Here is a 21,693-nt window from a genome sequence, read left to right on the forward strand (position 1 = left end):
GTTGGCCACAGCGGCGGAGGCTTCTGGGAGTCGAAGTCCAAACCCCCTCTGTCGGCTCTCCAATGAGCATCAAGCGGGGGATGGAAAAAAAGCTGAGGCACCAATGAGAAAGAGGGGGCGGGTCTAAGCGGGTGTCGGTTTGGAATAACGGCTGTTTGAGAGGCAGAGTAACGGCCGCGTCGCGAGGGAAGGAAGCCGGTGAGCAGGAGACGAGCAGGTATTGGCTGGGCCCAGAGGATTCCCCTCTAATCTCACAGCAGACGTGGAGACTCCAAAGAAGTGTTTCCCTGATAGTTTAATCCGAGTTAACATACTCTGAGTGTAGAAATAATGCAGTTTGGCTCCACTTTAACTACTTTGGCTCAATGCAATGGCATCCTGGGAGTGAAGATTTTGCAAGGCCTTCTCTGACAAAAAAAGGGCTAGTGCTTCAACAAACTAGAACTCCCAGAATTCTAAAATGGGATCAAACTGCATTAATTCTAGAGTGTAGACAACGCACGGGCAAACTTGGGCCCTCCCTCCAGGTGTTTTGGACTTCAACTCCCAGAATTCCTAACAATCTCAGGCCCCTTCTTTTCCCCTCTAGAAGTTTTGGACTCCAACTCCCAGAATTCCTAACAGCCTCAGGCCCTTACCTCCCCCCCCCCCTTTCCAGGTGTTAATACTTCAACTCCCAAAATTCCTAACATCCTCAGGCCCCTTCCTTTTCCCCTTCCAGGTATTTAGGACTTCAACTCCCAGAATTCCTAACATCCTCAGGCCCCTTCCTTTCCCCCCTCAATGTGTTTTGGACTTCAACTCCCAGAATTCCTAACAACCTCAGACCCTTTCCTTTTCGCTCTAGAAGTTTTGGGCTCCAACTCCCAGAATTCCTAACAGCCTCAGGCCCTTTCCTTTTTCCCCCTCCAGGTGTTTTGGACTTCAACTCCGAGAATTCCTAACAGTCTCAGCCCTCTTCCTTTTCCCCCTCCATGTGTTTTGGACTTCAACTCCCAGAATTCCTAACAACCTCAGGCCCCTTCCTTTTCCCCTCTAGAAGTTTTGGGCTCCAACTCCCAGAATTCCTAACAGCCTCAGGCCCTTTCCTTTTTCCCCCTCCAGGTGTTTTGGATTTCAACTCCCAGAATTTCTAACAGTCTCAGCCCTCTTCATTTTCCCCCTCAGCCGCTTAAGCTGAGGGCAAAACACCTGGAGGGTCTAAGTTTGCCCATGCCTGCTGTAGATGTGCCCTGAAACGACAGATACACAACTTCTCACTTCAAGCATGTATTGTAATAGCGGCACGTTTTTTCAACTATTGGAATCTTGAATCCTCTTAGGGGTATATCCATCTTTTGAAACACAAATTTCCAGAATTACAAACTGTTGTGTGAGTATCCATTTGGGGGGGGGGGGGGGCACATGTTTCCGACCCTCTTTCTCACTTGGAAACAATAATATGAGAAGGATCTCGGAGTCCTTGTAAACCACAAGCTGAACATAACCCAACAGTGTGATGCGACAGCTATACAACTAGTGTGATTCTAAGCTGCGTCAATAGGAGCATCATGGCGAGATGGAGGGAAATCATAGTTCCATTCTGTTCCGAGAAGGGTATCGATATGAGGGAATGTGTCCAGAGACAAAGGTAAAGAAACATTAATAACCTTAGATAAGCAGATGATACCACTTTGATGGCTGAAAGCGAGGAGGAGCTGAGGAGTCTTCTAATCAAGGTGAAAAAAGAAAGTGAAAAAGCTGGGTTGCAGTTAAACATAAAAAAATAATATTCTGGCAAATGGACTGATGGATAACTAGCAAATAGAGGGAGAAAACGTGGAGGCAGTGACAGACTTTGTATTTCTAGGTGCAAATATTACTGCAGATGCAGACTCCAGCCAGGAAATCAAAAGACGTTTGCTTCTTGGGAAGAGAGCAAGTACCAATCTTGATAAAATAGCGAAGAGTAGAGACGTCACACTGGCAACAAAGATCCGCATAGTTAAAGCAGTGGTATTCCCCATAGTCACCTATGAATTTGAGAACTGGACCATAAGGAAGACTGAGTGAAGGAAGATAGGTGCTTTTGAATTCTGAGAGCTCCTTGGATCACAAGAAGATCCAACCAGTCCATACTTCAGGAAATACTTCATGCTTCATTGGAGGGAAGGATAGTAGAGGCAAAGATGAAGTACTTTGGCCACATCATGAGAAGACAGGAAAGCTTAGAGAAGAGAATGATGCTGGGGAAAATGGAAGGAAAAAGGAAGAGGGGCTGACCAAGGGCAAGATGGATGGATGGTATCCTTGAAGTGACTGGGTTGATTCTCAAGGAGCTGGGAGTGGTGACGGCTGACAGGGAGCTCTGGCATGGGCTGGTCCATGAGGTCACAGAGTCGGAAGTGACTGAACGAATAAACAACAACAAAGGTTTCCCCTGATATTAAGTCTAGTCATATTCAACTCTGGGGGTGTTGCTCATCTCCATTTCTAAGCTGAAGAGCCAGCATTGTTCGTAGGCACCTCATGTAACCAACAGGACTGCATGGAGCGCCGTTACCTTCCTAATGGAGCAGTACCTATTGATCTATTCACATTTATATGTTTTAGAACTGCTAGGTTGGCAGAAACCGGGGCTAACAGCAGGAGCTCACCCCACCCCTCAGATTCGAACTGGCAACCTTTTGGTCAGCAAATTCAGCAGCTCAGTCATTTAACCTGCTGTGCCTCCCCGGGGGCGGGGGGGCACAGAGAACAGCAACCAAAATGGTCAGAGATTTGGAAAGCAATACCTATGAGGAGCAAATTGGGAAGCTGGATATGTTTAAATGTTTCAAGCTCCTTCCGTAAGAGCTTGAAGACCTTGGTTTCAACAAGCCTTTGAGAATGACTAGTTCTAACTCAGCCCTAGACATTTTTGAATATAGCCTTATTTTTCCTACCAATTACCCAGGTCACTTTAATAGGACCCGGAAATGAACAGCCATATTATTATTCATTTGTCGTGTCAGAGCAACCAGTCCATTATATTACATTTCTAACAGAACAAAGCAAACAGACAAAATACAAAGCTTGCGAGTTTGGTAGTTGGTTAAATGTGCTTTGACCAGTATCTGGCCACTTGGAGTGCTTCTGGTGTTGCTGCAAGAAGGTCCTCCATTGTGCATGTGGCTGGGCTCAGGTTGCATTGCAGCAGGTGGTCAGTGGTTTGCTCCTCTCCACACTCGCATGTCGAGGATTCCACTTTGTGGCCCCATTTCTCAAGGTTGGCTCGGCATCTCATGGTGCCAGAGCGTAGTCTGTTCAGCGCCTTCCAAGTCGCCCAGTCCTCTGTGTGCCCAGGGGGTAGTCTCTCATTTGGTATTAGCCATTGGTTGAGGTTCTGGGTTTGAGCCTGCCACTTTTGGACTCTCGCTTGCTGAGGTATTCCAACGAGTGTCTCTGTAGATCTTAGAAAACTATGTCTACATTTAAGTCGTTGACGTGCTGGCTGATACCCAAACGGGGGATGAGCTGGAGATATCTTGGTCTTTTCACTATTGGCTGCTACTTCCCAGCGGATGTCAGGTGGTGCAATACCGGCTAAGCAGTGTAATTTCTCCAGTGGTGTAAGGCGCAGACACCCCGTGATAATGCGGCATGTCTCATTAAGAGCCACATCCACTGTTTTAGCGTGGTGAGATGTGTTCCACACTGCGCATGCATACTCAGCAGCAGAGTAGCACAGCACAAGGCCAGATGTCTTCACTGTATCTGGTTGTGATCCCCAGCCATACACCCATACCTATTATTGTTGTTGCTTGCTATAGGTAAAGGTAGTCCCCTGACATTAAGTCCAGTCATGTCTGACTCTGGGGTGTGGTGCTCATCTCCATTTCTAAGCTGAAGAGCCAGCGTTGTCCGTAGACACCTCCAAGGTCATGTAGCTGGCATGACTGCATGGAGCGCCGTTACCTTCCCGCCGGAGTGGTACCTATTGATCTACTCACATTTTCATGTTTTCGAACTGCTAGGTTGGCAGAAGCTAGGGCTGACAGCGGAAGCTCACGCCGCTCCCCGGAATCGAACCTGCGATCTTTCGATCAACAAGCTCAGCAGCTCAGTGCTTTAACCCACTGCGCCACCGGGGGCTCCTGCTTGCTATAGCACTGCACTTAATTCCTGGGCCCCCTAGAATTTTTGAGCTTGCACTAATCTTGGCCTAGCCTTTTAAATTGCCTTGAACAGGCAGGATTACTTTTAATATATATGTGTTATGGCAACAATTTTTATGTTTATATTGTTTTGTTAATCTTATTTTTATGTTGTTTACTCTGCATGTATTGATGATGTTACTTGGAAACCGCTCTGAGTCCCTTGAGTAGATGAAGGGGTATATAAATAAAGATGATGATGATGATTATTATTATTATATGTCATATTGGATCAAGCTTGTTTTCTGCTCCTCCAGAGAGTAAGGTACAAAACCTGTGTCATTAGGTTGGCTGTTAAGAGGTATTTTTCTTAGGTAGCTGCAGCCCAGACAATTCTTCTCTATATGGTTACTCTCCTCATACGTAGTATATTGCTATAGATGACTTTAGAAGTGGCAAAACATTCTAAGTATTTTTAATCATGCAACTGTAGGAAGAAAGCAGAGATAATAATGGACTCCCAATTCCAATGAAATAACACTCAAATGTCTGCTTTACAAACCGTATAATAAAATGTTAATTTTTTTAATGGAAACACTTTAGTGGGACGTTTGCATCCTTTCAAAAGAAATGGCATTATTTTGGTTATTTAGAGAAGAGCATTGTATGTGCTTAGAAACTACCAGATGCTATACTTGTGCAAGCCCTCTTTGCAGCTTGTCCTGGAATATCACTGCTTGCCTCTCTGGGCCCCCTATAGCTCTTCTTATGGTTCCATCTGTTCATTTCCTTCCATTTCAGCATGCTTTGCTTTTTTAAAGTGTGGAGGTTCAATGCGTCCTCTTCGCACAAAGTGACTAATGCGAGACTCCAAAGCTTCACATTTGGGGCGATCCATTAATCGTTTGTATTTGCGAGCTTTCACTCCTTCAATTAAGGCACTGATTTGATTGTGAATTGGGGGTGTTACCTCTCTCCAAAGAACTGCTGTATTGGTCCCTGTATCTGTAAACAATAATTGTGGTAGTTATCTATATAAATAAAAATGTAATGTTCGTTTGTGGGATTAACATAACTCAAAACCCACTGGACGAATTGACACCAAATTTGGACACTATACACCTAACAGACCAACAAGTGACCATCACTCATAAAATCCCACAAAAAAGCAGTGGAAAGGACTTAAAACCCCCAAAAAGCTAAATGATGAAAAGATAAATGACAATACAGGAAAAAAAGGAAGAGGGAGGGAAGGAAGGGGATAAAGAAAGAAGCATGGAAGCAAAGAGCGAAGGAAGGAAGGAAAGAAGTAGAGAAGGAAGAAAGGAGAGAAAGAGGAAAAGAAAAGGGGAAGGAAAGGAAGGGGTAGAGAAGGAAGGAAGGAGAGAAGGAAAGGGGAAGCGAAGGAAGAAGGGAAAGAGGCAGAGAAGGAAGAAAGAGCAGGAAGGAAAGGAAAGACAGAAAGAAGGATGTAAGCAAAAAGCGAAAGAAGAACGAAAAGAGGTAGAAAAGGAAGAAAGGAGAGAAAGAGGAAAAGAAAAGGGGAAGGAAAGGAAGGGGTAGAGAAGGAAGGAAGGAGAGAAGGAAAGGAAGGAAAGGGGGAGTGAAGGAAGAAGGGAAAGAGGTAGAGAAGAAAGAAAGAGCAGGATGGAAAGGAAAGACAGAAAGAAGGATGTAAGCAAAAAGCGAAGGAAGAACGGAAAGAGGTAGAAAAGGAAGAAAGGAGAGAAAGAGGAAAAGAAAAGGGGGGAAAGAAAGGAAGAGGTAGAGAAGGAAGGAAGGAGAGAAGGAAAGGAAAGGGGGATCGAAGGAAGAAAGGAGAGAAAGGGAAGGAAAAGAAAAAAGGGAGGAAGAAAGGAAAGAGGGAGAAGGGGAAGAATGGGGAGAAGGAAAGAAGAAAAGGGGAGGAAAAGGAGATAAAGAGGGAGGGAAGGTCGGCTACAGGAACGTGTGGCGGGTACAGCTAGTACTTGTATATAACGTTATCCATCAATCACTTCTATCCTTTGAAATTAACTGGAATAACCTGTTAGAACCACTCGTGTTTAAATGTATAGAATTGTTTGCTTACCTGTTTCTATATGTATCTTGGCAAAATCCAGCCCCTTTAACATGCTGTGTAACATATGACTTTTAACAGCATGATTGGTCCAAAGTTGCTGTAGATGCGTAACATTAAATTCATGTACTTTTTTATCATAGATCCACTGAATGTTTTCAAAGTCACAATCATACAGAACCAAAGGAAACTCCACTGCCATGCTGCAAGCAAAAGGAGGAAATTCACATTAAGCTTAAGTTAGACATACATGAGTTAACAGATCAAAGAAGTACATGCAGACTTGGGCATTCCTGAGTGATTCACTTCATATGGTTGGAGCTGCCATAATTTGGGCATACTAGTACATCTGTATCAGGGGTTGTTGTAGGTTTTTTTCGGGATATATGGCCATGTTCTAGAGGCATTCCCTCCTGATGTTTCACCTGCATCTATGGCAAGCATGTAAGGTCACAACTTCTAAGGATGCTTGCCAGAGATGCAGACGAAATGTCAGGATAGAATGCCTCAAGCACATGGCCATATAGCTCGAAAAAACCTACAACAACCCAGTGATTCCAGCCATGAAAGCCTTCAACAATACATCTGTATCATGTTGATTTGGGTCGTGATTCTTGACTAGGAGTAGTATATTATGTAGAGATCATAACTATCAAATTGTATCAAATCACTATGATGTAGGGCTTGGAAAATGGCATTTTATAGCAAAATAATGCGTATTAGGCATGTGCAATCCATGGTTCTAAATGATTCTAAAGTACTTACAAAACTAAAGTTCTGGTAGTGAAAACTAGGGGGCCCTGGTGCTTTGCTTCTACAGTGTTGCTGAAGTTCTCGTGGTGAAACTTTCTGAACTCTAACACAACTTTCAAAATTTCATTATAAATGGCAGTTCCTAATTGGTTCTGTCATAAAAATTACCAATAATGAAATGAAAATGAAATTTTGAAAGTTTTGTTAAGAGTTCTGAAATTTTCACCACCAGAATTTTAGCAACACTGTAGAAGCAAAGCACCAGCGCCCCCTAGTTTTCACCACCAGAACTTTAGTTTTGTAAGTACTTTAGAACCATTTAGAACAGGGGTCCTCAAACTAAGGCCCGGGGGCCGGATACGGCCCTCCAAGGATATTTACCCGGCCCTTGCTCAGGGTCAATCTAAGTCTGAAAGCACACAACAACAACAACAACAACAACAATCCTATCTCATCAGCCAAAAGCAGGCCCACACTTCCCATTGAAATACTAATAAATTTATATTTGTTAAAATTGTTTTTCATTTTAATTATTGTATTGTTTTAAGTGTTTTTTGCACTACAAATAAGACGTGTGCAGTGTGCATAGGAATTCATTCATGTGTTTTTCAAATTATAATCCGGCCCTCCAACAGTTTGAGGGACTGTAACCTGGCCCTCTGTTTAAAAAGTTTGTGGACCCTTGATTTAGAACCACAGATTGCACATGCCTAATGTGTATCCCTAGCCCATTTTTTTCAATTACTGTAAAACTTTTTCAGATGGATTTGGTACCTGTTGGAAACAAGCTTCACATCTGTCTACAGAGCTTTTATTTTAGGTTTTGTTTATTTAACTGACCTGTATTGTGGTTTTCTAGGGTTTTTCTCAATATCGAACAACTCATCAATAATCTCTGGCTTCTCCATCTTTTGCCCGATCAGGAACAGAATGGCCATCATGCAACGGACCTGGTGGTACAGGAATGCCTGGCCTGTCACCTCAAAGTAGTACATCCGGAAAGGGTTCTGTTGCTCAGTCTCCCTTTCACCGTCCACAGGCTGCACCTCTGCAGCAAGAATGGTTCTGTGAAAGCTAGTGACACCATTTGCAACATCCATTTTGCACAAATTACGGAAATCATGGGTTCCCACAAATTTTTGAGCTGCCCTATTCATGAGGGTTACATCAAGCACAGCGCAAGGGAAAAAGTAGCGATAGGTTCTCTTCAAGCAATTAAATCTAGCACTGAAGTTGGGTTCTACTGGGGCCCAAGCCAGGACCCGTATGTCAGGAGGGAGAACTTGATTCAAGATGTGGGTGTAGTGGATCTCCTCTGAAGCCTTAGTTGCTTTGCTGTTTGCTGTATCCCCAGGTGCATTCTCTGGAAGATTTGAGCGGAGATCCAAGGAAATCACCTGAAACATTAGGGAAAGATGATATTCTAAGGTTAAGCATTCAAACCAAAACTAAAGTTAGATGGTATCGGTTGGCTCATTCCAATTAGACTGGCATGTAACAGTTTATCTTGGTGACTAATTCTTAACTATTTTTCTAGAGACTTAACTTGTGATCCTCCTTGGTTTTGTAAGTAAACTAATGTCAGTTCCTTCAAACATGGATGGTAACATCCATGGTTACTCATTACTTGTTTCTGCAGTGAAAATAGCTTCCAGTATAATATAATATTTTTTAGGCCTGGGCGGTTTCGTTCATTAATTTTGTAATTCGTTAAATATTCGTTATTTTTAGCAATTACAAAACGATTACAAAACATATTTTCAAACCCGGAAGTGTTTTTAAATATCGAAACGGCATCCTCCATCTTTTTTACGGGCTTCCGCCCGTTTCGGAAATGACGTTTTAGGGATGGAGGATGCTGGGTGCGCTGGGAGCCAATCCTGCGCTCCCAAGCACCGTGGCTGATTGTGATTGGGCGGGCTGCCCTTTAAAAGCGGCTCCGCGTGGCCGCATTGCTCATTGCTGGGGAAGGCGAGGAGACGGGAGGTTCGGGAGGGAGGCTTGGCTTGCATTCATTCATTCCCTGGGCTGGGAGCAGCGGGGAGGCTTTGCCGTTCGCTCCACAACAGGGCAAGCATTTTTCAATATTTCTGAAAAATATCTTTCTTTTATTCTTAAAAAAATTCAAAAAATATTCTAAAAAAAGAAAAGACCCTTGTGTGCCTGTGTGTGTGTGTTTGTCCCTGTCCTGTGGCTGTGTTCGCTCCACAACAGGGCAAGCATTGTTAATTTTCCATTTTTAAATATTTCTGATAAATATTTCTTTTTTAACGAATCGATTCGTTGCCACCTTAACGAATCGACCCCCGTCTTCATAACAAAGTTTCAGAGGTGATTTGCGCATGCGCGGGGGGTCCGCCATCTTAATGAATCGATTCGTTAATATTAACGAAATTTCGTAAATACTGAACTTTTTTCAAGGAAAGTTTTGTAATTATTTTAAATATCGAAACGCAAAAAACCCCCAAATACAAATCGATTTTAGAAACAAATTTTTGCGTTGTTACCCAGGCCTAATATTTTTGGTTTATTTCAATTATCACATAACAAGGCAGGAACACACACGTTTTTCTATGTATAGCCATGAATTAAATACTACAACAAATAAACAGATAAGAAGCAGAAACCTTTTTTGTAAATCAACCCATTTTTCAATTATACAATTTTTTCTCAGCCATTAATGACCTGTACTATTTTGCTAGAAGAAAACCTTCAAATATTGCTGTGCTTAATGCCACACAATCATTTCTACAGATAGAGGAAGACTTGTAATGGAAATGGGGTGGGGGGAGTTTCTTTCAAACATATTTTCCCCCCACAGATTATAGTATAATTTCTTTTAGAATGACCGCTAAACTGTTGAAGACATGATGCTCTCATGCTTACGTCCCATATCTGCTATTTTAAAGACTACGCAAGCGGAAGGGTATGTACAGCAGTGGACCATTACAGTTTCAATTTTGGTTCCTTTATCTTAGTGTATGTATGTATGTGTGTGTATATGTATGTGTGTGTGTGTATATATATATATATATATATGAATGGGCCGATTATTTCTATGGATAAGTAGTAGAACCAATTAATTTTGTTATACAGGCAGTCCCCGAGTTACACACAAGATAAGTTCTGTAGGTTTGTTCTTAAGTTGAATTTGTAAGTTGTAACTGGTACAATTTTTAATAGCAACACTGTGTGTGTATAGATAGATTTGGATTGCACTGGGAAGGGTGAACATCCCTGTGGGATTTTGTTTTGCTGTCTGTCTCTCACAAGAAATTCAATGTGCAGATTTGACAAATATGAATTTAATATGATGTATGGGAATGAATGGAAGAATAGAAGGATGTGTGGTTGGAGTTAATAATTTTGGAAACACCAGTATAATATTAAGGCCTACAATGACTAACTACCTGCTTGCTGGAACTGTGATCAAAACCTGCTAATGAGAATTGATAAGAACTGTAACAGTGGTTCTTTCAAGTTAAGGAAATGTTTGCAACATTCCTTATGTTAAGAAGGAAGTCAACATAAGATCAGCACCATTCAAGAAGATCAACATCTGGCCAGGAAACTGAGATGGAGCCAGGATGGAAGTCGTCTATTATTAATTTACAACTTTGGGACTACATCAACAGAATATTCCTATAAAAGACTCGGTCTAATAATGCTCAAATTGTGACCAACCTGCGGAGTCTGGTTCACCCACTATGCTGCTCCATGGGAAGGAGAGCGATAGTGTATCTATGGAGAGTGGAAGATTTGCAAGGGAGTGGTTTGGTCACTTTGGGGCTTCTTTCTCAAGGGAAGAGGAAGAAGTGCGCTTTTGGAGTCTTGGATTTTGTGCAGGGAGTCTGGTTCTGCTGTATGGAAAACAGAGATCTGGTCCCTGGCATTGTTCTTAGGGAAAGGATGCATTTTTGTGTTTTGAAGTTATGGAAGTTTTGGAACTATAAATTGGCAGGCTGCAGGAAAGCACGGTCTGGCCTACCAGATGCTTCTCCAAGGAGGGAGAAAAGGATATGGTAATATTTGAATGCATGTGAATAAATGCATGTACATGTGTGAATGTTGAGTTCAGCTAATTTTCTATCCCTGTGATAATTGGATTTTGAAAAAAAATTGCTGAGAAAGCTTCAGTGGAGACACCTTTTCCCCAGGATAATTTTCCTTCTGAGGGGTAGATTTATCTCCCTTCCTGTTGTCTCAGTCTCATGGGTCATTTTTAAGTTGGATGTTTGTAACTTGGGGACTGCCTGTACTAATATTCTTGAGTTTCTTGCATTTACTCACAGATTCACTTTGTCTCCTGGTCAAACAGCCAAAATCAGCAATATTCCTTATATTTCACATGTTTTTATAGGTCAAAAACTTGTAGCTTCACTTGCAACAAAACATTAAAATTAAAAGAAGCTCTGTTCATAATTATAATAATCAGTGAGTTGAGCCAGGATTTTATGTGGGTGCAACCTTCCTTCTCAAGGGTGAGAAGGGCAGAATATAAATGTTTTAAATAAATAAATAAAATTCAAATTATTCATGTTCCTAAAAGAAGTGGGAGAGGCTTAATGAAATATATACACCTCCTTGATTTTTGCTGGACAATTCTTGCAATGCCTTCTAGAAACTAAAGTGAAGGGAGCCTTCACAAAATCAGTATATAGGCCCTTAGTTCCAGGTTCTGCTACCAAAGTCAGGTGTTGGACTCACCTGCCCAAAGGCACTGACTCCTTTATCGGTGCGCCCACAGCGGTGATAGTTGGAGGTCTGTCTGTTCTTGACCAGCCGGGTTTTGCCAAGAGCTTCAAACAGCTTTTCTTCAATGGTATTGTTGGTGTTCTCCTGGCTTGCAAAACCCTGGTATTCCCAGCCCAGGTAGGCGATTTTCAGTGCCACATGTCTTCGTCCATACGCATCAAAGTCAAATGGCCGCTGCTGATGTCTCTTAGTTTTTCCTAATGTTGTCTGGCTGGCTGCTATGCTGGGGGCCTCCTTGTGGTTTGCAAGCCTTTCCTCCAGCCTTTGCACAGTCTCCTCCAGTTCCTGGATCTTCTTCAGCAGCTTCTCTGTTTCACTCCCATCTTTGGCCATAGTGAGAATCCCTCTTTAAAAACAAATCAATACGAATACTCCAGCAGTTAGTATGCAGACAGAAAAAGAACGTTTGCAGTGATGGTTCAAAATGTTTAATTTGACCTTCACACTCTATTCCCTGCTAGAGACTATACATTTATGGGATCTTAACTTTCTAACTGTTTTTCCAAATAGTTCAAGAAATTGTGTTATTTCAAGAAAATTTCAAGAAAACAACTTCTTGAAATTTAACTAGTTTATTCTAGTGCAAGCTTTCATGGATTTCAATCTGCTTCAGTCACACTGACAGAAGTAATATCAAAGTCAGACTTGGCCACGCTCTCGTTACATCCAGGATAGACTACTGCAACGCACTGTACGTGGGGTTGCCTTTGAAGACTGCTCGGAAGCTTCAAATAGTCCAACGAGAGGCAGCCAGGTTAATAACTGGGGCGGCATACAGGGAGCATACAACTCCCATGTTACGCCAGCTCTGCTGGCTGCCAGTTTGCAGCCCCGGTCCAAATGACCTGTCTGAACACATCTCTCCCTATGAACCATTGTGGAGATTTTTTTTAATGTTTTGTAATATTTTATTGAGAGTGGGGGGGGGGGGATTACATCGTGGAGCTTAAGATCCTCCAGGGAGGCCCTGCTTTCCTTCCCGCCAGTGTCATAGGCACGATTGGTGGGAACGAGAGACAGGGCTTTCTCGGTGATTGCTCCCCGGCTATGGAACTCCCTTTCTGGTGAGATCAGGTCCCCCCCCCCCTCCTGACCTTTAGAAGGATGGTAAAAGCTTGGCTGTGGGACAGGGCAACAAAGCAGCAATAGGAAAGATTACCAGGCCAATTAGATTTGACGTGGATGACTAGGACGGTTTTAAATGGTGTATTTTAATATTTTGATAAATGTTTTTAATGTTTATGTATATATATAAGAATTTGTGTCCTGGCATTGAATGTATGCCATATATATGCTGTGCTCCGCCCTGTGTCCCCTTCGGGGTTTGGTTTTGTTTTTTTTGTCATGTCAGGAGCGACTTGAGAAACTGCAAGTCGCTTCTGGTGTGAGAGAATTGGCCGTCTGCAAGGACGTTGCCCAGGGGACGCCCAGATGATTTGATGTTTTTATCATCCTTGTGAGAGGCTTCTCTAATGTCTCCACATGAGGAGCTGGAGCTGATAGAGGGAGCTCATCCGCCTCTTCCTGGATTTGAACATGCAACCTGTCGATTTTCAGTCCTGCCGGCTCAGGGGTTTAACCTACTGCGCCACCGGGGGCACCTCCTTCGGGGTGAGAAGTGGGGAATATAAATGTTTTAAATAAATAAATCAGTAGCATCTCCCATCCCTCGCTGTGTGATAAATACTCTTTTTTTCTTGCAGATCTGACAACAGCAACCATACAATAGTAGCAATGGAAGCCCTACTGGGACCCGATCGCTACCGATGGAACACTATGAGCCGCGAGGATCAACTCAAAGCAACTGCAATAGCCTTTATTCGCCTTTGCGCAGAACAGGGAGATGGTGATAGTCCCAGGCAGCCTCGCCTCGTGCCCCAGAAAGATCCCTACGCAAGAGCCTCCGTGGCTGCCTTGGCCAGACCCATCCATCATCCTATGATGATCAGGCATCTTCAGGCAGAGCCTATGCTGCAGTCAGTGATTCCTAAGAATTCCAGGGCTTCTAGGAAGCCTGCAATGAAAAGGAAGGTTTTAAGACGAATGCCAGATGGAGAGGTACAAGTGACGGATGAATCCATCGTGAGTGAGACTGACTCGGGCGCTCCAAGTGACTCTGAGTACAGTGAATTGAGTCAAAGGATGTCCAATCTGAAAACCCACCAGGAGGACGAGTCTGAAGAGGAGTGTGCACCAAACAGTTCCCCGAAGTCAGAAACTCCCAATTCCTGGAGAACTACAGGAGCCAGCCAGAGCTCCAGTTCTCCAAGAGAGAGTCACAGCCGAAGCACCTATGAGCAGGATCTGATCTTTTCCAGCCAGCCAAAGTCTTTCATTCTACCCAGAATGGAGCAGCTCAGCCGGAAGAGGATGAAGACTGACCGAGTGGCCCGCTACTTGGCGCATAAGCACGACTGGGGGTTGCTGCGCCTCCCAGGGGAAGACCCCAGGAAAAGTGTGCGCTGGAACGTCCGGGAGCAGATGTTTTACAAGGCAGAATTTCCTCCCAGAGCTCAACATGTTTATATCCCCAACAACTACATCGTGCCGACGGAGAAGAAGAGGTCTGCCCTGCGCTGGGGGATACGTTGCGACCTGGCTAATGGTATCATACCTAGAAATTCCTATTCATCCTAGAAATCCAGATATTTTTACAGCGCCGGATATTGGGACTAGCGTTGTTTAGCATTGCCCAAAGATATGGCCACTCAGAGCTATGCAGTTTTTAAAATCCAAACCCTGCTTTGTGGTTTTAAATCTATGTGTTGTTTTTTTTTTTAGAGTGGGGAGTTCCTGGGAAGAAAGGCCTCCCATTTTCTTAAGACAGGTGCTCCATTGAGAGGCAGGCAGACACACAGATGATGAACTGCTTGAAGAATGACTTATTCTGGACGGCGAGATCTTGAAAACCAATCTCCCTTTTCCAAAAGCTGTGGACATTCCGTATGATTTGACTCTTTTTATAAAATTTTAACTCCTGGATGTATGGATTCAATTAAAAAGTGTGTGGCGTGAAAGTATTGTCTCTGTGGAGTCATTGATTCTTCTATTGGCACAGGTCTGGGCCAACTTTGGCCTTCCGGATGTTTTATTTATTTTATTTAAGTAGACATACATTTGCAAGTGTTTGTTGCATACAGTGCATTAGTTTTTATCAATGTCCCATAATCATTTATCTGATAATATGTTTTGGTTAAGGGGTCACAGTCTACTATCTAAATCAGTGATGGGCAACCTTTTGAGTTTGGTGTGTCACAATTTGCCAAAAACCAGAGCATAACTTGGGTGGGGTGTCAACTTCGAGAAAAAAAACTCATAATTTTGCAATATTTATAGTTTAAATAAGAAAAATGTATATTCCATGCTGAGTTATGGAGTGAACAATGCTCAAACGTGCAGGTGTTAAATTTGTAGAGCCTGTTACAAATTTAAGGATGGAAGTAGATTGGCTCTTATAAGGTGTACTCTGTGTGTGGCCGCATGTCATAAAAAATAGCCATACGTGTCAGCGCTGACACGCATGTCATAGGTTCACCATCACAGATCTAAATAATACATATAAAAATATCATAGACTCTTACTTTACATCCGCTTCTTCCTTGTCTACAATTTTATAGGATCCTCTATATACATTTTTAGTTTAATTTTACATTAAGGTGTTGAATCATTGGTTGCCAGAGCATTCTAGACTCTCCCAACAATGGAACTGAACCAAACCTCCCACACAGAACCCACACAACAACGCGTGGCTGGGGATGGCTAGTCTATATAAAAAAAAATGTAATGTTCATTTGTGGGATTAACATAACTCAAAAACCACTGGATGAATTGACACGAAATTTGGACACACGACACCTAACAGTCCAATGAGTGTCCATCATCCATAAACACACACACACACACACGAAACCCCAGCGGAACAGGCTTAAATACCCCAAAAAACACTATATACACATATGCACATGCATACATTTATACACATCATCATCAATTAATAACTTATTAATCGCCCTCCATCTGAGAATGCTCTAGGCGATTTACAGCTAAATTATAAAAGATAAAATACATACATAAAAAATTAAAAATGAACAGAGATCGAATGCTCTAGTAAAAAGCCAGGTATTAAATGCTAGATTAAAAGGCCCTAAGTCACGCATGGCTCTCATGTAGGGCGGCAAGGAATGCCACAAGACAGGGGCAGAAATAGAAAAAGCCCATCTGCATCTGGTCCTTTCCAAGTGCACTTCTCTAGGACCCGGTATATGGAGTAAGTCACGTTGGGCTGGCCGTTGCGACCTCCGATGATGGGAGAAGGAGAGGCGGTCCCTAAGGTACAATGGACCCTGGCCGTAAAGAGTTTTAAAGGTCAGAACTAGCATCTTATACAGGCCACGGTACTCAGTTGGAAGCCAATGTAAATGTTGCAGTGCTGGTGTTCTATGGCATTTCATGGGCGTTCTTGTGAGTAACCTGGCTGCCGCATTCTGAACAATATGAAGCTTTCGGGTCGTAGACATCGGAAGGCCCACATACAGGGCGTTGCAATAGTCCAGTCTAGACGAGACCGTGGCATGGATGACAGTTGCCAGAGCCTCGTCTGTATATATATGTGCATAAACACACAAATACACACACATACATATATACATATACACATGCACACATATACATTTCCAAATACATATATACACACAAATATGCATTTAGACAAGCACACACATATACACAATATGCATGTACACATATAAATACACAAATATGTACACTATATATACACACACACACACACACACATACATACATACATACATACATACAAACACACACAAACACATATACACAGACTGGGCCACAGCAACACGTGGCAGGGGATGGCTAGTAAAACAATAAAAACCATAAAACACATGTCCTTTTGGACTTCCACAATTCCTAACAACCTAACAGACAATCCTGCGGATTTATCTTGCATTGATCTTGGACAGAGGTAGGCCTCGCACACACAGATGGAGGGAAGGGATCCGTGGGGTAGACAGGTGCAAGTGTCAGGTGTGGGGTCACCAAAAAAGAGTGGGCACCTCTTAGTGTTGTGGCTAAACGTTTGTGCTGTTTGATTGCTATCAAAAGGGTTCATCTGGGCTCTACTAGGTTATTTTAGCCTGGGAACAGATCTAGGGAGCAAACTCTCTTGCGTCCAATGTGCTTCTTCACTTGTCAGGGCTACTATGAGGTGATGGGTCTCACCTGTACTGGCTGTTAGGAATTGTGGGAGTTGAAGTCCAAAACACCCAGAGGGCCAAAGTTGGCCCATGCCTGCAAATTTTCAGTTGGTGGGTTGCTGTGCATTTTCTGGGTTCTGTGTTTCAGAAGCATTCTCTCCTGACATTTTGCCTGCATCTGTGACAGGCGTCCTCGGAGGTTGTGAGGTTGTTGGAAACTAGGCAAGTTTTTTTTGTCATGTCAGGAGTGACTTGAGAAACTGCAAGTTGCTTCTGATGTGAGAGAATTGGCCGTCTGCAAGGACGTTGCCCAGGGGACGCCCAGATGTTTAGAGGTTTTACCATCCTTGTGGGAGGCTTCTCTCATGTCCCCACATGAGGAGCTGGAGCTGATGGAGGGAGCTCATCCGCACTCTCCCCGGATTCGAACCTGTGACCTGTCGGTCTTCAGTCCTGCCAGCACAGGGGTTTAACCCACTGCGCCACCGGGGGCTCCTAGGCAAGTGAGGTTTATATATCTGTGGAATGTCTAGGAGAAAGAATCTGTTTGAGGCAAGTGTGAATGTTGCAATTGGTCACCTTGATTAGCATTTAATGGCCTAGCAGCTTCAAAGCCTGGCTGCTTCCTGATGGGAAATTCTTTGTTTAGAGGTGTTAGCGGTACTTTATCATTTCTTGTATGGAATTCTCCTGTCTTCTGAGTGTTTTTTTTATTTACTTTCATTATTTTACAGTTATTTAATACCGATAGCTGGATTTTGTTCATTTTCATGGTCTCCATTCAATGCTAATCAAGGTGAGGAATTGCAACATTCACACTTGCCTCAAACAGACAAGAGTTCTTTCTTCCACAGATATATAAACCTCACTTGCCTAGTTTCCAACAGGCCTCACAACCTCTGAGAATGTCTGCCGTAGATGTGGGTGAAACATAAGGAGAACATGGAACATGGCCATACAGCCTAGAAAACTCACAGCAACCCAGTGATTCCAACCATGAAAGCCTTCGACAACACATTAGCATTGAATTTCCTTACAGCTTCAAAGCTGGGCTGCTTCCTGCCTGGGGGAAGCTTCAAGCTCTTGATACTTCTGTTCGATGTTTTGTTTTAGGTCTGATATTACAGGTTGTGTTTATATTTGTTGGGAGGTGTTGCTATTTATTTACTGATTTTAGAGATATAAACCTAGTTTCCAATATACCTCACAACCTCTGAGGAGGCTTGCCATAGATGTAGGTGAAATGTCAGGAGAGAATGCTTCTGGAACATCACCAAACAGCCCAGAAAAATCACAGCAACCCAGTTATTCTGGCTATGAAAGCCTTCGGCAACACATTAGCATTGAATATCCTTGCAGCTTCAAAGCTGGGCTGCTTCCTGCCTGGGGGAAGCTTCAAGGTCTTGACGCTTCTGTTCGATGTTTTGTTGGGAGGTGTTGCTATTTATTTAATGGTTTTAGAGTTTCCAATATACCTCACAACCTCTGAGGAGGCTTGTCGTAGATGTAGGCGAAACATTAGGAGAGAATGCTTCTGGAACATCACCAAACAGCCCAGAAAAATCACAGCAACTCAGTGATTCTGGCTATGAAAGCCTTCGGCAACACATTATCATTGAATATCCTTGCAGCTTCAAAGTTGGGCTGCTTCCTGCCTGGGGGAAGCTTCAAGATCTTGATGCTTCTGTTCGATGTTTTGTTGGGAGGTGTTGCTATTTATTTAATGGTTTTAGAGTTTCCAATATACCTCACAACCTCTGAGGATGCGTGCCATAGATGCAGGCAAAACGTTAGAAGAGAATGCTTCTGGAATATTGCCATAGAGAACCTAGAAAACTCCTCAGAGGTAGTGAGGATGCCTGCCACAGATGCAGGAGAAACGGCAGGAGAGAATGCTTCTGGAACATTGCCATAGAGAGCCTAGAGGTGGTGAGGATGCCTGACACAGATGCAGGAGAAACGGCAGGAGAGAATGCTTCTGGAACATTGCCATAGAGAGCCTAGAGGTGGTGAGGATGCCTGACACAGATGTAGGAGAAACGTCAGGAGAGAATGCTTCTGGAACATGGCCATAGAGAACCTAGAAAACTCCCCAGAGGTGGTGAGGATGCCTGACACAGATGCAGGAGAAACGTCAGGAGAGAATACTTCTGGAACATGGCCATAGACAGCCTAGAGGTGGTGAGGATGCCTGCCACAGATGCAGGAGAAACGTCAGGAGAGAATGCTTCTGGAACATGGCCATAGAGCCTAGAAAACTCCTCAGAAGTGGTGAGGATGCCTGACACAGATGCAGGAGAAACGTCAGGAGAGAATGCTTCTGGAACATGGTCATAGAGAGCCTAGAGGTGGTCAGGATGCCTGACACTGATGAAGTAGAAACGACAGGAGAGAATGCTTCTGAAACATGGCCATAGACAGCCTAGAAAACTCCTCAGAGGTGGTGAGGATGCCTGACACAGATGCAGGAGAAACGTCAGGAGAGAATGCTTCTGGAACATGGTCATAGAGAGCCTAGAGGTGGTCAGGATGCCTGACACAGATGCAGGAGAAACGTCAGAAGAGAATGCTTCCGGAACATGGCCATAGAGAGCCTAGAAAACTCCTCAGAGGTGGTGAGGATGCCTGACACAGATGCAGGAGAAACGTCAGGAGAGAATGCTTCTGGAACATGGCCATACAGCCCAGGAAACTCACAGCAACCATGAAATCCTTGGATATCACAGTGGATGCCTCGCAAACTACAATTCCCAGGATCCCCTAACATTGAGCAGTCAAAGTAGTATCACATTGCTTTCATTCTCCAGTGTAGATGCTCCCCCTGCCCCCCCCTCCCCCGGCTCCTATAGGCTTGCCTTTGCTTCCAACGGCGATTCCCATCCACTAGGCGCGACCCCTTGGCTCCTTCCTCTGCAGAAACAGGCGGCGATTTGCAACGCAGGAACTTCCCCTTCACCTTTCCCTTCCGCCCCATAAAACACGTGGCGCAAAGGCTTATGGGAAATGGAGTTCTTTTTCCCTCCCATGCACATAGTGGAACCTTGAAAGACGCAAAGATACAGAATGGGGGACAATGCCTGGCTCAAGAGCAGTGCGTAAGAAAAAGATCTTGGAGTCCTCGTGGACAACAACTTAAACATAAGCCAACAATATCATGTGGCAGCAAAAAAAGCCAATGGGATTTTGGCCTGCATCAATAGGAGCATAGTGTCTAGATCTAAGGAAGTAATGCTACCCCTCTATTCTGCTTTGGTTAGACCACACCTGGAATATTGTGTCCAATTCTGGGCACCACAATTCAAGAGAGATATTGACAAGCTGGAATGTGTCCAGAGGAGGGCGACTAAAATGATCAAGGGTCTGGAGAACAAGCCCTATGAGGAGCAGCTTAAGGAGCTGGGCATGTTTAGCCTTAAGAAGAGAAGGCTGAGAGGGGATATGTTAGCCATGTATAAATATGTGAGAGGAAGCCACAGGGAGGAGGGAGCAAGCTTGTTTTCTGCTTCCCTGGAGACTAGGACGCGGAACAATGGCTTCAAACTACAAGAGAGGAGATTCCATCTGAACATGAGGAAGAACTTCCTGACTGTGAGAGCCGTTCAGCAGTGGAACTCTCTGCCCCAGAGTGTGGTGGCGGCTCCTTCTTTGGAGGCTTTTAAACAGAGGCTGGATGGCCATCTGTCAGGGGTGATTTGAATGCAATATTCCTGCTTCTTGGCAGAATGGGGTTGGACTGGATGGCCCATGAGGTCTCTTCCAACTCTTTGATTCTATGATTCTAATATAATAATATATGATTACAACTTTGTATTAATATGATAGAACTACTAACCGTCCTCAGCCACACATTGCTGTGGCCCACATGGGGGTTCTGTGTGGCAGGTTTGGCCCAATTCTATTGTTGGTAGGGTTCAGAATGCTCTGTGATTGTAAGTGAAGTATAAATCCCGTCAACAACAACTCCCAAATCTCAAGATTCTATTTTCCCCAAACTCCACCAGAGGTCACATTTGAGCATATTGAGTATTTGTGCCAATTTTGGTCCAGATCCATCATTGTTTGAGTCCACAGTGATCTCTGGATGAAGGTGAACTACAACTCCAAAACCAAAGGACACTGCCCACCAAACCCTTCCAGTATTTTCTGTTGGTCATGGGAGAATTATGTGCCAAGTTTGGTTCAATTCCATTGTTGGTGGAGTTCAGAATGCTCTTTGATTGCAGGTGAACTATCAATCCCAGCAACTACAACTCCCAAATGACAAAATCAATGTTTTGAGTGAAGGACATACATTGGCCTGTTCGGTGTCTTGTGTCCAAATTTGGTGTCAATTCATCCAGTGCTTTTTGAGTTTTGTTAATCCCACAAACGAACATTACATTTTTATTTATATAGATAATGTTATAATTTTATTATTATTACTATATTATATTATAATTATGTCACAACTTCTGAGGATGCCTGTCATAGATGTGGGCGAAACGTCAGGAGAGAATGCCTCTATATGCCTCCATATAGCCCATAAAACCTACAACAACCCTATTACTATAATATTTAATAATATTATATGACCATAATATGTTATGACAACATAATATAATAATATATTATTACAAGTTTATATTACTATTATAATATAATATAGCACTATAATGTTATAATTATATTATTGTTGTTGTTCATTCGTTCAGCCGTTTCCAACTCTTCGTGACCTCATGGACCAGCCCACGCCAGAGCTCCCTGTCGGCCGTCACCACCCCCAGCTCCTTCAAGGTCAGTGCAGTCACTCCATCTT

At 43.4% G+C, this 21,693-nt stretch overlaps 2 protein-coding genes across 3 annotated transcripts; one reads left to right on the forward strand and one right to left on the reverse strand.

Moving 5' to 3' along the window:
• Positions 1-141: 141 nt before the first annotated feature.
• On the forward strand, positions 142-14,699 carry HYLS1 (HYLS1 centriolar and ciliogenesis associated). Of its 2 annotated transcripts, XM_060787174.2 has the most exons (3): positions 142-217; positions 9,771-9,853; positions 13,386-14,699. In XM_060787174.2, exons 2-3 carry the CDS (start codon positions 9,795-9,797, stop codon positions 14,317-14,319), a joined length of 993 nt encoding a protein of 330 aa, XP_060643157.2. In that variant the 5' UTR covers positions 142-217; positions 9,771-9,794; the 3' UTR covers positions 14,320-14,699. The 2 variants fall into 2 exon arrangements, with proteins under 2 accessions (XP_060643157.2, XP_060643158.2); XM_060787175.2 differs by lacking the exon at positions 9,771-9,853 and having other exon boundaries at positions 145-217.
• On the reverse strand, positions 4,675-19,855 carry PUS3 (pseudouridine synthase 3). Its single transcript, XM_060787173.2, has 5 exons — positions 19,754-19,855; positions 11,635-12,028; positions 7,768-8,324; positions 6,187-6,377; positions 4,675-5,120 (listed from the first exon to the last, which is right to left on the reverse strand). Exons 2-5 carry the CDS (start codon positions 12,013-12,015, stop codon positions 4,882-4,884), a joined length of 1,368 nt encoding a protein of 455 aa, XP_060643156.2. The 5' UTR covers positions 12,016-12,028; positions 19,754-19,855; the 3' UTR covers positions 4,675-4,881.
• Between the last annotated feature and the right edge of the window lie 1,838 nt (positions 19,856-21,693).

This window comes from Anolis sagrei, chromosome 7 (assembly GCF_037176765.1).
Source record: "Anolis sagrei isolate rAnoSag1 chromosome 7, rAnoSag1.mat, whole genome shotgun sequence".
NCBI classification, from domain to species: domain Eukaryota; kingdom Metazoa; phylum Chordata; class Lepidosauria; order Squamata; family Dactyloidae; genus Anolis; species Anolis sagrei.

Coding starts and splice junctions, on each gene's coding strand:
- HYLS1 (XM_060787174.2), top strand. CDS start 9,795: ATGATGCTCTCATGCTTACGTCCCATATCTGCTATTTTAAAGACTACG. Junction 9,854..13,385: donor AAGACTACGCAAGCGGAAGG/GTATGTACAGCA, acceptor TTTTTCTTGCAG/ATCTGACAACAGCAACCATA.
- PUS3 (XM_060787173.2), bottom strand. CDS start 12,015: ATGGCCAAAGATGGGAGTGAAACAGAGAAGCTGCTGAAGAAGATCCAG. Junction 8,325..11,634: donor GAGTCAGTGCCTTTGGGCAG/GTGAGTCCAACA, acceptor CTAATGTTTCAG/GTGATTTCCTTGGATCTCCG. Junction 5,121..6,186: donor CAAGATACATATAGAAACAG/GTAAGCAAACAA, acceptor TATTGTTTACAG/ATACAGGGACCAATACAGCA.